Raw genomic sequence first — 16,261 nt, 5'->3', positions numbered from 1 at the left:
AATAACTACTAACTTTACTGATTCCTTTTTTTTTTTTTTTCTGGCTAAACAAAACTTTTTTAGTTTCCTTTGAAGAACCTTTCTCCTTTACCTTGCTCTTTTACTTATTCCTTCTCTGCAGAAGGGCTCAGCAAAGATTTGGTACTTTAAATACACTCTGTTTGAAAATACATGAGCAGAACCATGCACCATGGAGGACATCTCCTCAACTTCTAGACTGGCAATGACAGTTTGCTGTCCCTCTTAGAAATACTTTCTGAGTACTTATTATTACTGGGATTTTATTTATATTTGAACAGCAATTATGAGAAAAATATGAAGTATTTGATTAAAACTCACAGCACTTATATTGTATGTAACCAGTGAATTAAAAAGACTCCCAACCAAGGCTTGAGGGCAAAATAAATGGGGTAGAAATGGTTGAGTAAACCCACATTAGCTTTGCTGACTTTACATGTTGAGCCCATGTAGTTTTACCATGTCATCCCTCTTTAGTTCTAAGCTATTCAGCTGTTTGCACCCCTCTTGGTAACATTTGCTTCTGGAACATTTTGAAAGTTGTTTATATAGGTTAAAAAAAATAGCAGAATGCTTTCACTGTTTTACCTCCAGCCTGACAATAAATCTTTTAGGAGTTTCTAAAAGTTTTAGACTTTTAGGAGTTTCTCTGTGTGTAACCAGAGATGACCTTAAGTGTTTTCCATTTGAATTTAGTTTTATAAGTATCATCAAATTAGTTATTGGCTCATAACTGTTGTATCATATAATTGTATCATATAATTTATTTATTTGCAGATATTCTTAGTAAACTTCTAGAATTTTTTGTAGCATCTTGTTTTTCATGAAAAATGACATTTAATCAAAACTTCATAAGAGAAATTCAGAGAACATGAATTTCTTCATTAGTAATTATTCACTTACCTCAAATAAGTTTGGTAGTTTCTTAAAATATTTGGAATTATGTAGAACAATAAGGTCTTCTGGTTTTGTTGCAAGTTTCCTCACTTTAAAATAATTTCGTTGTTCTTTTAGAAGTAGAAAACTTTAAAATATTTTTAAACATTTGATTCTCTAGCACTTCAAACTTTTTTTATTCCTTCAACACCTTTTTGTTAATTTCCTTAATTCTTCAAGCATGGACATTGATTTTAACAAAATATTAATGTAAATAGAATGAAAAATTTCATATTTCTGATTGCATAATATCTGCATCTTAAATTATTTTCATACCTTGACCTCAAAATACTCTAAAATGGGTTAACTCATTAAGAGATAAGGGAATAATGCACAGTCTTTCAGGAGTTTTTCTTTCATTGTCCTTGTGAAATGACTTTGTACATACTGATTTTAGCTTTGAGGTCTGAAAATACAGAAAACAGTATCTTTGTAGAAGCTCTTCTGCGATATCTGCTGGCTGAATTGGCACTTGCAGTTTGAAAGTGCCAAGCAGTAATATGAATACTAATACTGGCTGGAATCTTTCCAGTTCTATTAAACTCTTTCCATTTCTGATAATTAGTCTACTCTGGCTGTAATCTGACAAGAGGACATTTCTGGAAGTCCTACTATACAAATTGGACTTCTAAATAGAGTACAATGATGAAAAAGGTTATGTATGCATTTTTAGGTATAGTAACAAGTTGAAGAAGCGCCCTTTTTTTCCACTTGGGAAGTTATAGCACAAAAGGTCTTAATGGGAACAATGGTGTGGTAGGTGTTCAGAGGATGTAAAAAGGGAAGTGAGACATAGACATGTAAGACTTCATACAATGCTTTGGAAAATCATCTGTCAAGGGGTTATATCCACTGTGAAATTAAGAATTTATATATGCAATGAAGAGTTCAAAAGCATATGAATATTATTTAAAGACTACGAATGGGGTTACAATAGTAATGATGAAATCTTGTCTTTCACATATACTAGAGATGAGAACAAAGTCTTACACTTGCATTATTATAGAATCATTTCTCTTATGTTTATGACATTTTCATTGTTCAGAGGGACAGGGTGGACATGAACTCTGCTTTTCTAGTCTTGTGAACTTTTCTAGGATTTATTATAATATTACAGTAGATTACTGATCCATAATAAGTCTTTTGCTCATCTCTAATAGTATATGAGAAAGTTGAATTTCTTTTGAGGAATTGTGAATATTGCATTTCTTTGCTTGACAGTTTTACTAATTGTATTGGAAATGCTCAAGGACTTGTTGTATCTTCAGGTAAAATGCAGAGATATTATGGAAAGGAGGGAATTATTTCAACTGAGCTATTTTATGCCGCTTTCCTGAGTCCTCCTGCCTTTTCAGGGGCTTATCTCACTGCATTTAGGACTTGCTCACTGAAATGAGCTGTTGAGAAAAGCTGGAAGGAGCCTTTCCTCCAGCCCTCCCACCAAACAGCTCTGCATGTGGGCTCCCTCCCGATTCACTTGGGACAAGCTTTTAAGTTGAGACTCTCATGCTTGAGGATTACTTCACTATAGATAGTTCTGTGTGAACACTACTTCCTGAAAGCTATCTAAAGAAAGAAACAACTATTTTTTGAAAGGGACTTGGATGGGATACTGATTAAATACCATCTTCAGTTTTTTAATTAAACATCTGTTGTATTAATTAGTTTTACTGATCCTGCCCTGTTTCACTAAGTAGAAAATTTGTGTTTTAAATGTTGAATATGCAAAGTCTGCTTTATGGCTTTGTACTTCATTGTCTCAGATGCAGTTGGCAATCCATCCTGTAACGATGTCACAAAAGGAATATTTGTTTTTCTTCCTTTTTTATTTGACTAACTGTTCAGTACTTAAATAATGAACTACTGTCTTCATTTAGCCAAATTATAGTTGTCTAGGTGATTTCTTTCTGAGCAACTGGCTTCCTATCATAGCTCCTTTTCCTTTCAGTTGCCTTCACTGTTTAGCAAAAATATGGAATTTAACCTTTTCTTTAGAGTTAAAAAACATTCACATTCTAAGCCATAAAGCTCAGATATTGCTTTTCATCCTACATATTTTTTATACTCAATAAAATCACGTAGGTCAGAAGTAGATTTATCTTGTGTAGTTGTCATTCTTTTCCACCTTTTGCTTGCACTTCAGAGAGTTGAAATTTCACTAAGGGAGCCCTTTCATTTAGGAGACAATTACCTGAAAAACCAAGATCAGTATTGATAGTAGTTAAGAAATTGGTCTTTCCACATCAATTCTTGGGCCATATCAGCCTGCGACTAGCATAATAAATGATATTACATGCATGTATTTTTTGTTAGACAAAGATGCCATCTTGTGGCAGAATGTTGGAAATTGTATCAAACGGTTTTCATTTTGGTGGAGAAACGAAGTCAAATTTTTAGCAATATTTCCAGTATTGTTTGTTGTACCATCATCCATTGAACCACGATCCTAACGTACATACATACCGAAGATATCTGATGAGCTAGCAAGTGAATATTTAGTCCTTAAGAGAAGGCACTTATGACAAATGCCTCATGGCAAAAAGTGTTCAGCATTGGGAAAAGTGTGATATTCTTTCGTCTAGTAAGAAGTCAGCTTACAGTTAAAAGACCTTCTTTATAAAAAAAAAGAAAAGCATGTTTGTTATGCTTTATTCCCAGAGAAGGGGTTAAATTACTCGTAGATTTGTCTTACGTCTAAAAACTGAAAATAACATAAGACATTAGTGACTAAATGAATAAAAATAATTAATACTATTCCTATTTATCTTTTCTTTTACTATGCAGTTTTCTCATTTACAGTAGCAATTTGTAAATGTTGCAAATATATGATCTCTATAAATAAAATACATGGACTGTGTATTACAATTAAGGTTTGCCAGCCAGATATACAGGTTTTCTAAATAGCATAAAATGAATAAAATTTAGATCAATAATGTTTTGACTGAGATTAATATTTATCTTTTGTATTACATGATTCAAGGGGAGGTGAAAAAGGAAAATAATTAGTGCATCGAAGAAGAATAACAGTAATTAATTGTGCACAGGTGGACTTGAAGAAAGAGGCATCTGTTGCACATTTCTGAAGCAGTAGGGAAGTCACACAGTTGTGACAGCCTGTGTAATCACAATATGAGTAAGTACCAAGGAACTCAGAAGTGTTTTTCACTGACTCTTGCCAGCTACTTTTTGCCTTTAACAGAAATCAGTTTCGTGTTTAGATAAATATTTGGTGTGTTTTATGAGGTTTTTAATATAGAAGTAAATAGCAGAAGATGGTAAATTAAATATTATTTTAGTAGAAACACCATTAGAGAATGCTGACTTTGCTCATACTCTGACTTAAAAATCTGATTATTCCTACTAAGCATTTTGGAGTTTTTAGAGATTGAAGACATGAATAAGGAATGGCACAAATACTTGTGGTTAACTATCTGTACCTTCAATTCAAGAACTTAGTATAAGAAACAAATTGTCAAAGCCATACATTTTAGAATTTGTATGAAGAAATAGTTCTTTTTCCATATTTGATGGTAACCTAAAAAACTGCATTTAAATGAGTTTAAAGTGAGGTGACAAATCTCCTAAATTCAGGAAAGAGATTACATATTCACATGAGTTTACACTGAAATCTTGTATGTAATTCACAAGGATGAAAAATATTCGTGGGAAATATAAAAGCATAATTAATTAATATAAAAGCAGAATTAATTAAAAAATCTGCAAGTAAGAAGTTGTTACCTCTGTCTGTACATCAGGCTATAATCTGAAGAATTTGGTAGTTATTAAAACTGTATATAGAGCAATACATATATTATAGAATGATTCATATGACTTTGATATAATGAATAATTTCTAATGTTTAAGATATGTAGAAATATTGTGTTGACTGTGTATGGCATGGGCAAACAGTTAAAGTCCTCAGAAATCTATGCAGATCAGTCTGTAATTATTCATACCTATATATTCAATATCTGACTTTTCCATTTAAGAAATGTTCACTTTTATCAAGCAAGGACATGGCTATTATACTTTGCTTATTAAAGAGGTTGCAAAGTAACAAATAGTCGTCTCCTGACTGATATCCCTGTTACTTGTTCATCCAGAAATATCATGGAAATATTCATACACTTAACAAGAAAGAAGATAAATCGGGCTGTGAGTTGCCACTGATTCTTCAGGTGACCACCTTATTTTGCCACTTTAAATGAAGTTCTTCTGAAAGATCACTTCTGCCACTCTTCTGCAAATACTGAGACAAGATCTGCTGTTTATCAGCTGACTTTGGAAGGGTCTTTTTGCAGCAGCAAAGCAGCTCATACATCTGGTGTGTTAAATTATCAGGGCACTTCAGCCTAACAAGCTGAAACATGCTCCATCGAACAGGTAAACATAAAGCAAACAATGATGTATTATCTTCTGCAAGCTCTTGTGCAAGCCAGAACAGCAACTTGTCCCATAGGGCCTCTGAAGGGCAAAAATTAGTGAAGTAAGAAGAAATCTTCCTTTTTTTTTTTTGAAAAGCTTTTTAAAGCTGGAGCCTTGGTGGCTAAACTCCCCAGCTAAATAGGGAGTGTTTTATACTTTGGTGGAAACATCATCTCATTTCATTTCCAATGCCATTTTTGGTAACTGCTCTGCAGTATGAATTGAATTAGTCAAGAGCAGATTCAGCAATGATCTATAATGGTGGAACTGAATGGGGAAAGTTAGCAATGAAATAAAAGAGTTTCAGTATTTACTGCAACTGATTCATCAATTACACTGGAGCTTTCCAGTACAAACGATTTCCTTATACACAAAACTATATTCTGTTCAAGCATCCTGCTGCAACAAGAGCTGTTACATTTCCTGGTAAACAGATCTCTTTTCCTTTGACTACCTCTTAACACAGTAACTATTTCCTTTCTGAATATGGCATTTTCAAGTGTCAGTAACAGCTGAAACAAGCCCTGGAATTAAAGAAAAAAAAAAAAGCAAACATTGGTCTTTTTTATATTGATATAATTTAATTGTTGTTTTCTTACCTGGTGAATCATAAAAAAAATCTTTCTGTTTTTCGTGGACAGTGGATCAATTTTTCATGCTTTTAAAGAAAATGTGTTGTGGAAAGAGAAATGATGATGAGTAAGAGGTGAGGCATATGATTTGGGAGTGGATTGCAGTAAAATCTTGGAGGTTTAATGCTAAGCATTTTAAATTTTTTCTACTTACATAGAATAGTTTTGTACTATTAAAAACAATTAACACCATCAACAGGTATGAAACAGTATATAGCTATTAAAATAAAGAAATTAACAAAATTTTCATCTATCAAGTGGATGTTTATTATCTATTATAAAAAGTTCATCCTTCATGCAACTTTAAAAATATTTGATTAATAACACTATGCCATAAGTGATATATATAAACTGGCTGTATAAAAAATCTGTATAGAACCTTCCTAGATGTTACAGATTCTGATTTTGAAAACTGCATTAGCTTTGTCTTCCTTTCAAGGAAAAGAACAATTTCTAGTTATGCAGTAGTTGTGAGGTCAGGTAACCATACTGTATTTGTAGCTATAGCTATTCATTTTACATAGTTCATTTTTTAATAAATCATCATGAAAAATCATCAAAATTCAAAAGATAAGTTCCATGAGAAAGTAGAGAGTTTTTCCTCTTTCTTCTCTAAACACTGGAGAGAAAGAAAAAATACTTTGTCCTGTTTTATCTATGGCTGAGAAAGATGAAAGTCTTCTGGGCTTTAGTGCTGTTTCCTACTGCATATAGAACAAGAAATTACTTTCAAAAGCACTGAGCACAAAGAGAGATTAGTTTGTATGAAGCGAAATTCAGATTTTTTTGTTTGAAAATGAAATTATCCTCTTTCAGTGCCCGTGTTACTTTTCATTCAGTTGTATTACCTGGATGTTTATTCACAGCTCTCCCAAGGAAATTTGCCTGAGTTTTATTCACTGATCTTCTGTTTTTCATTTGGGAATTAAGAACATGAAATTCGGACTGGAAAAGTTATTGTTTTCTTTCTGATACACTGAACATTATGGAGCTTATCTTAATCACTTCTATAACACAGGCTTTAAATGTTGTTGAATATTTGGAGTGTCTCAAATGTACTGACCTGCACAGCCATAAGGTCAATATATGCATAACCATTATCTATAGTGAATTAAACAGCTTTTCATCAGGCCTGTACACAGTCATCCTGGGAGGTGATTTCAGTGCACACAGGATGCACACATCGCGCAGTGCATGGCAGTGCAAAACCATCCTGTGCTGTACTGCTCTGGAGACCTTGGGGTTGGACTAGGAGACCTTTAAAGGACCCTTCCAACCCAAGTTATTCCATGATTCTATGATCTGAATCCACCTTGTTTTTGCATGATTCTACAGCAATTCTGTCATTGCATGTGCCCCAGTGTGAAGATAGAATGACGTGACTAAAAAACTTTCGGAATAAAGGGAATATAAAAGCTCTTCCAAAAGGGGGTGTTGCTTTTCTTCCAAGACAGCTTTCTCTTCGTCTAATGATGCATTTGTACTTAAAATTTTTTCATTCACTAATGAGAATTTACCACCTCAAAGGTCTGTGTTAGATTTTCAAAGTTATTGTAGATGAACTCAATTACCCATGCATTGACTTTAATGTGAACCACTTCATGCTACTTAATGTTAAAATTGTAGTAAAAATTATGAGAATTGAAAATCAGTATTGTCTAAAAATAGTGTAATAATATACAATGCATTAGATCTAAAACAGCAAATTGCCTTAAAGATTAAGTGTCTGTGGTGAAGTGCTAAATTCACCCACAGTTCAGCCACACTGGCATGTGGTCCTGCTGTTCTGGTCGACAGATTAAGTAAAATACTCTTAGCAGTCAAAGCAGTTTTCTAGTCTGGAAGGCCCTTCAATTAGCCATGCAACTGCCTTTCTGAAGCAGGGAATAACATGCTATTCTGCTGTTAGACATTCATTAGACATAAAACTTCAGCAGAATAGTAATTTCATAATGTCTATATGTATTACAGCAATCTATTTTTGCAAAGCATTCCCAGCCAGTAACATTGATGTGCTCTGTCAAATGGACCTCTCAGACATGACCAGACTCTAGTAGCATATTAAACAGGACAGACAGCAAAGGAGAAATTAATCTTTTATCTCCTTAGCCCACTGTGTCACATAAATACAAAATATTTGATATCAGTAAATATGAACACACATACTTGACATCAAAACTTAATGCCCTCTATCTGACTTGTGTTGAACAAAGTAGGTTAGAGGAGCAGGTGTTTTCTGTTGCTGAAGAAAGAAAAGCACCATTAATAGGAATTATTAGTGAAAATCAGATTACTTCTGTAGAAATATATTTTAAAGTAAAAACTGATGTGAATGTTTGCATACAAAGTAAACCAACAGTATTTTGACCACTGTCAGCAATATATTTGTAACTGGATAATGAAGGTATATACATATAGAAAATGGGTTATGATTGTACAGTTACTGCCTTCTTTACAAAAGAAATTTAGATTAGAATTTTACAGAAATGAGTGGAAATGTAGTAGTCAGAATGGTCACCTTAAAAAGACTCATCTGTCTCTGTCACAACCAAAATCAGACATTCCAGATTATTTTAACTATCATCTGGAAAAACAATAAATTGAGAAATGTGTAAAGACAAATTCAAAAAGAGAAACATGCTACTATTTATCGCCAGAAATTTAGACCAAGTGTTTCTGTAGATATTTTGATATCAAAATGTATGCAACTTTGATAGTAGTATTTTAGTGGCAGCATTTTGTGCAACATAATGTGTTGGTACATAGGCTCTTTGAAAAGTTTACAATGAGATTTCATTGCAGGAATATTAAAGATTATTTTATATGGCATGAGCTTTCACCAGAGATAGAGATAATTGCCCACATGACTGTACTGCAGAGGCTAATCAGGAATAATGGAATAATCAGGTGATGGGTGGAAGACAGGTTACACAAACCATTTAATGATCCTACAATATGCAATTCTGTGCTCCCAAGACAATGAAACAAGAATGATACACCTGAAACTCCAGTAATAATTTCACAGTGCCATAATAATTTCTCCCTTCCAGCTGGGGAGAGTAGCTGGGTGAAAATTTTCTGCTAGAATTTTTTCCATGCTCATACTTGTGTGTGGGTCCTTCCCCACAGCTAATAGAAATTCTGAGAATGTTTGTACATTGATGATGCACCAGAAGTCTATCAGTGACTTCTATGTTTATCTTTAAATCAAAAATCATGCCAAGATCCTTTTTCTAATAAATGTAAGGTAAGGCAGAAAGGGAAATGTCTCTAATATTATCAGGTGAGAAACACACCTTTGGCAATGTTAATGCTAATTTGCACAGTGGAGACTGGTGTTGATATTCATCATATGGTAAGGTTTCTTTGGTATCATCCATTTCTTTGGTATCATCTCTCTGGTAATTTTATAAAACACTGCTGTTCCTTTGTAATGAGGTGAACTGTGGTTACTAAATTCATCCCCTTCTTTAATTTGGAGCTCCAGCCTTGGTTGTCTTTGTGAATGAAAAATCAGTCTGTAGACTTTCCTGAAGCTTCTCCATTCCCTGCAGTCCATATAATAAATTTAAAAAAAAAATTGTCCTGAATTTAGATGCATGGCATCTAAAATAATTCATTAGCATGAGTCAAGTAAAGGTAATCATATAACATTTGGTTGTTCCTTGATTGTTCTTTATCATTCCTATTACTTTATTGAACATCTGAATTCAGCCTGCTTCAGTAGTAGGCATATCTTTGTAGCTAGCTTTCTTAGCCCTTTAATAGTTGGCTTCAGGAATAAGTGGTGAAGGCAGTGCTGCAAGTTGAAAATCAAGGAACAGAATAGAAGAATAAAAATAAAGGGGTGTTGTGAATGAAATTAAAAGTATATGCTTTCTGGTTATTCAGGATAGATAGCTATGTGTAACAAAAAAATGAATGGCACAGCAGAGGGGTGGATGCATTTTTAGGCTTTCTAAATCCATTTATTTGATACATCTACAGACACTGTCCTTTGTGTGTAAAAGCAGACATTTCTCATGGGCTGGAGACTTCTCTTTTTGAAGAATATTCCTTTCTTTAGAGTACATTCAGTTTTCAATGGGAGAGTTTATGTACAAAATGTTCAGAGGGCCAAATATATATTTATATGTTCAATCTAAGACAGACAGAAGAGACTATATGCAATTTAGGGTGAAAACCTTTCAGAGGCTTCTTCTCCCTTTTCCCTATAAGCAAGTCTCTAAATGGTGGCAGCCACTACATGGAATTTTCTAGACTGTTAATAGAAATGGCATAACTCTCTCATCACCTCAATTCACAGTGCAACTCACAACAGGCACTATTTTGCCTTGGTTTCTTCCTCAGTCTAAGTGAATGTACTTGGACAAAGCAGCAGACAGAAACCTGTCCTTTTAAAATAATTCTTAAAATACCCTGTGTTTCTGAGGACCCAGTTTTCACAGAATTCACAAGGGTTTAAGAGATCATCTTGTCCAACTCTCCTGCTCAAAGGAGGGTCACCTGGAGCACATTGCTCAGGAGCTCGTTCAGATCGTACATTTTCTTTACAGTTGGAGCAGTTTCCCATTAAGCTCCACATTCCTTTCTTTACATGAAACAGAGCACTGAAATAAACTAACATTACACACTAAATGTACTGTGAGTAACTTCAGTCTACCTGTGTTCCCATACAGCCTTTTTAATAGCTGGGGTAATTGATAATGTCCATACACTTGCCTGAATTAACTGCCTTACCTGAAGCAGAAATATTTCCTCTAAATCTAAAATGAATCTGCTCTCCTTGTCTTAATGGGAAGTGCTGTGTGAGTTCTGGGGGACCAATATAACCTTCCTCATAGAGATTTTGAAGTTCATTGGTTAATTCTCTGGATGCAGACAGAAAAACTACTACTTTATATGGGTTTTCTCTTTTCTGATACAGTATCACATTAGCCCTCATGCTACGGAGAGCTTCTTCCAGAACCTGAGCAAAGAGGAGAAGATACCTTTTTTCCAAAAGGAATGCAAGGCAAACGACCATAAAGCTGTAGTAAGGTAAAAAAAATAAAAGGAAAGAAAATTAAATTTAAATGCTTTATTTAAAATAATTTATCAACTGCTCATATTTTTTTCTTAAAAATAATATGGGGCTCAGTCTCCAAGGAAACTTTTGCTACCTTCTTTTCATCCCTGTTTCCTACATATGAAAAGGTGGAAATTCGCTTGTGTTTGTAGTGTAAAGTATGTTGACTATGTAGATATGATTTCAAATACACATGAATTTTACATGAAAGGAAGATAATATTTCATAATAGGAATTAAAAAAAAATATGCCTTTTTAGTTAGAGAGCTAAATCACAGTTGCCAGTTAAGACTGATAGTTGCATTTCCTTTCTCAAGGTTCTATGTACTACATTGTGTACATTCTATAAATGAAAAAGGGTTTTTTTGTAATTGTGAGCAACAAATCTAGGAGCAAGTTAATGGTTAAAAATGGATGGTTTCTTAACACTACTAATTTCCACTTATTTATAAACACAGAATTAAATATTTCAGTGAATAAAATTTTGTTAAATTATTCATATATTACCTTTCTAAATGCTCATTTAGTTCAAAAGATACAAGCCCATTCTGTGCATTCTGGATAATAACATCATCAAACACCTTCCACCCCTCTTCATTTCAATGACCTAATAATTTCGAAGTATCACTGAGATTGTCCACACTTTTTCTCACAGAAGTGCTCACAGCCCTGGAAAGCCAAATAATTATAGGAAAAAAACCCATAAAAATAGTTCTGCAGAAAGAGTAAGCTTGTGTTTGTAGCTGTTTTCCCCTCTGCTGTCCTTGATGACTTTTTCTGGTTTACCCACCTTGCTTAAAATCTGTGTCTGGAGGGATACTTCAGAGTATGTGAATGATTTCATTATTTAGAGGTTTTTTTCTTCAATTCTCCAGAAACTGCTGAAACATAGAAATCATCTTTTTTTTTTTTTTCCAGGAGTCTCCATGTTTAAATGCTTTTTAAGACATGCCAAAAAGTTTTAGAAATATTGTACTGCATACTTTCGAAAAATCTGGACTTTTATCTAGTGCATAAAATTGACCTACTATAAACCCTTGTGCCATGCATGTTGATTCAGGCAACCATTGAAACATGTAGAAGTAGAGATGAAAAAATTCAAAGGTCAGACTCAAATCAACTTGGTGTGAACACAGCAGATCTAAGTCATGTCTATTCTTTGTGTTCAATTTTTGACTTTGGTGAACATGTCTGAATATTTATTGGCGAAAAAACTTCATACAGTCTTCATTCTGACTCCTGCTAGAAATGTAGTGGTCACCATATTTAAAGAATAAACATCAAATACTGTATTATTTTTCTGGTGAAACTATAGCATGAAAATTTTGAGAGCTTGCTCTAGTGTTTCTAACAAAGTCCATAGGTATTGCAGTCTATATAAAAAAAACAAACATCATTTTAATACAAGAAATCATAAATCAAAATCTGTTAAAATTCATTGATTTTGATGTTTTAAAAAATGGTGAATTTGAAATGAGGTATTACTGAGGATGGTATGCTGCAGCAACCCTCTTTACTGTAGCACTAATGGCTCTTGCATCTTCTGTCTCAACTCCTGCCTTTTTTTGTCTGGGTTTGGAGGACAGGGTAGAGTAACAGTGACTGAGCTGTTAAAAGGTTGGGATGAAGGATGCTGGACATGAACCAGTGCACTCATAGATATCACTGAGTGATACATATAATGTCTTGCTTTCAATGCTGAAACTGATGGCTCAATTGGCTGAATCTAAATATAGAAAGAAATTATATATAATCAACTTGCAATAAAAACCCCTCTTCTATTACATGCCTGAATTTTTTTACAAAAATTTGTTTTACAAAATTGGTTTATCTTTTGAAGTTGGCTAGGCTATCACAGAAGAATCAGACTCCTCTTTTTAACCCAAGAACAACCTTACCCAAGTAATAGCACTTTATACAAAGCTCAGAAAAATGCTTGAAAGTCATCAAAACTTGGAATTGCCTAAACTTTCTATTGCCTAAAATATTTATATAGTATTGCCTAAAATATTTATATAATTTTATATTGACTAAAATATTTATATAATTTTGTTCCTGATTTGAATTCGAGCTTTGAAACTCATGACCTTCCTCAGATTTTGAAAAATTTCTGAGATTTTTCTAATCTGTATTTTTTCATAATTTTAATTTCTCCATACTTCCAAATTAACATCTTAATGGGGAAAGGGAGAAACACAACTGAAACACAATTTGAGACTATACTCAGCCTAAGACTAATATATGATAAACACCTTTTGTTGCACTTGCTGGCACCAAGGAGAGAAATGGTGAGAGAAATGGTTCCATTAAATTGATCACTGTGCCAAGCAATTAAAGTTTTGAGTTGACACATCTTCATTGAAAATTACTATATTTTCTGAACTATATCAAACAAGGGAAGATAGATCTTTTTTAGCTAAAGATATGTGGTTTTAACAAAGCTGACAGGAAATCTGCATGTACAGGATGTGAAGCTGCAACTTCTGATTAGATTCTGATTTTTGTAGACTTCTGACATTGGAAGAGATTGCACTTTGAGATTATTAGCATACTCAGTGCAGAACTGATCAGATAACAGTCTTATGGAACAAGTATCACCTATTTCAAGCTTACTTTAACTGCCTAGGTGCCAGAGAATTGAATGTTTCTGAATGGTAACAGAAAGAGATTTGAAAATCCACGTTCAGCTTTTGTAAGAGTCCTACCTTTGGAACAGTAAATGTTTCCTTCTTTAAGCATGACAACAAAGAAAAAACACCCAGATGATAAATTTTTACTTCTGCAAAGCTTTCCTGATTAAAGCGAATGTGAGGTTAGAGTATTGGAGGGAAAGGACGCTGTGTTTCACAGTTTGAGAAGGTAGCATTCTCTACAGAGGAAAGTATGAAATGAAAATAAATTGACTATTATTGCCACCTGCATGCCCAAGTACCTGGTGATCTCTAGTCATCATGTGATGTTATTCATATTCCAGTGTATGATTTCAGTGAAACGAAATCAAATTATAAATTGGGTGATTAATCTGGTCCAATACAACACTTCTGCATTTAAAAACTGTTCCTTTGACATAGTTTGTACTTATTTATACTCATGGAATTATGTTATTTTGTTGTGATCTAAAAGCACAATAATTCCTCCTAAATTTTGCTTTTATCAAATAATGCAATGCATTGCACTTATTTACAATAATCATGAAACTTTACTCAACCATTAGGATTGTGGGATCAAGCATTTGCTTAACATTGTAAGTGAAAAAAAGAATGTTAGTAAATACTGGTTTTCAAATAGAATTAGTGCTTGAGAAAGTAGAAAGTTCTGTTTAACCACACATAGTGGGCAATATGATTCAATAATGACAACTTTACTTGAAAAACTCCAGAGACTTAACTGGGAAGCTCAAACTCTGCTTTTGCAATCCTTCGATGAGAGTTACCTTATGGTTTCCTTAGGATCCTTGTACAGAAATAGGAGTTAAGTAGTTTGACTGGAAGTTGGTATCAGTCACCTTCACCATAATCTCCTGATAATTTCCTCTGAAGCATGATGTAAATGCAATGTTAATAGGGAAAAGTGGTTTTTCATAATCATAACATTCCATACTGATGACATTGCTGACCAGCTCCTCAGAATCATCCACCACCAAGGAACTAGTGTCATTGAGTGTATTACACTTCAGATTCTCCAGAACAGTTGCAGGGGCTTTAATAAAATAATTTCCTAGGGTTTTTTCCCCACTCTCTTTGACTAGAAATATATTTTAAAATTATTTGTATTTTGAGTGGGGTAGCATTTTGTATTTTTAATGAAATATTTCAAAGTAATGATGTGCTATAAGGAAGCATAAGAAGACAATTCAGAAAAAATATTTTTAAGAATAAATGAGAAAATCATGAAAAATTTTATGCTTAGTCTGTTTCAGAACAGCTTATAAATTACTGTAAAACTGATGAATTGTGGTCCTTTCCTACTAATTTCCCACAATTTGAGGATTATTGACTTTACTGGCTGTGACTCAGTCCCTCTCTGGCATAAAAAAAATTATGCAAATAGAAACTTACTTTAGACCAAAGGGAAAGGTCTTCATTGCACATGTTCAAATTGTAAACTGCTGTTATGTGCACAACCAGCATCTGTTCAGTACATGTATATTGAGTTTCTGCACCCACACATTTATAAGTTAATAAGCAATAATTATACATGTGTTCCTAAATAAAGGAAGAGTATGTGTCCGGTTTTCGGCTGTTTGAAGGGCCTGGAAAGGCCCAGGGTGGCCTTGGGCAGCCCGCGTATCAAAGGAACAGAAGAGGCTTCAGTTCTTCTTTCGGTCTTTATGTTTATTAATTGTTTATCTAAAAGATTTTCTTTTGGCCCGACAGAGCTCTGCTCAGCAGCCAGCCATGAGCACACTGTCCTGCCCTCCGGACAGTCACCTATCTTTATACCCATGGTTACGTGTACAATATTTATCATTTTTCCCCAATCCTTTCTATTCTTATTGTCCGGTGCACTTTCAGTAACGACCAATCCCAAAGTGCCACCATCACCACAGAAGATGGAGGAGAAGAAGAAGAAGAAGAAGGACAGGACACGCCCCAATTCCTCCATCTTACTTCTCTAAACCCCCCTGTACAGAAATCCTAAACCCTGTGTCTCACCCTCTAATTAACTAATCCCTTCACCATTCACCCCGGTGAAGTCCTCCTATCCTCATACAGGTGTCGTCTCCGTGTAGGATCAAAGTCCAGCCACCAGACACTTCTGGCAACATCCAGGACTCCCGAGCCCCCCAAGGGTGGTCTCGGTGACTCGGCACCTCAGTCCTGAGGTGCTGAGATCCCACAAGTATGTGCTTACTCTTTGTTCATCCAATATCTAGATTTTTGTACTTCTTCTGAATCACTCACAGAAGGATTCACATCAGGAAGATCATAAGTTTGTGCTGAAGATGTGAAGGTACTTAGGTAATTTCTAAAAATCTCTTTTTTAAAATTTATTTTACTGTCTTCCATTTTCTCTGTCAATTTGTGGTCTTCACTTTCTAGCCCTTTTAAATTGTCCCTGACTACTTCCTTTTTCTTCTGTTGAAAAGAATTCATGGTGCTTCTGTCATAAATGTCCTTCAATGTCCCAGACAGAATGTCTTCCTCATTGCTTGTGAGAGCATCCTGAAAAGCCAGGTCTG

At 34.3% G+C, this 16,261-nt stretch overlaps 1 protein-coding gene across 1 annotated transcript; it reads right to left on the bottom strand.

The window, feature by feature from the left end:
- Window positions 1–5,128: 5,128 nt before the first annotated feature.
- On the bottom strand, window positions 5,129–15,249 carry DTHD1 (death domain containing 1). Its single transcript, XM_064712135.1, is given in 11 exon segments — window positions 5,129–5,437; window positions 5,999–6,037; window positions 9,308–9,378; window positions 9,381–9,559; window positions 10,430–10,559; window positions 10,752–11,041; window positions 11,587–11,748; window positions 12,597–12,805; window positions 13,710–13,808; window positions 14,513–14,823; window positions 15,246–15,249. Coding segments are annotated over 11 exon segments (1,803 nt in total).
- Between the last annotated feature and the right edge of the window lie 1,012 nt (window positions 15,250–16,261).

This window comes from Zonotrichia leucophrys, chromosome 4 (genome assembly GCF_028769735.1).
Source record: "Zonotrichia leucophrys gambelii isolate GWCS_2022_RI chromosome 4, RI_Zleu_2.0, whole genome shotgun sequence".
In the NCBI taxonomy this organism is placed as follows: domain Eukaryota; kingdom Metazoa; phylum Chordata; class Aves; order Passeriformes; family Passerellidae; genus Zonotrichia; species Zonotrichia leucophrys.
This window is presented reverse-complemented; position numbering and strand designations above follow the sequence as displayed.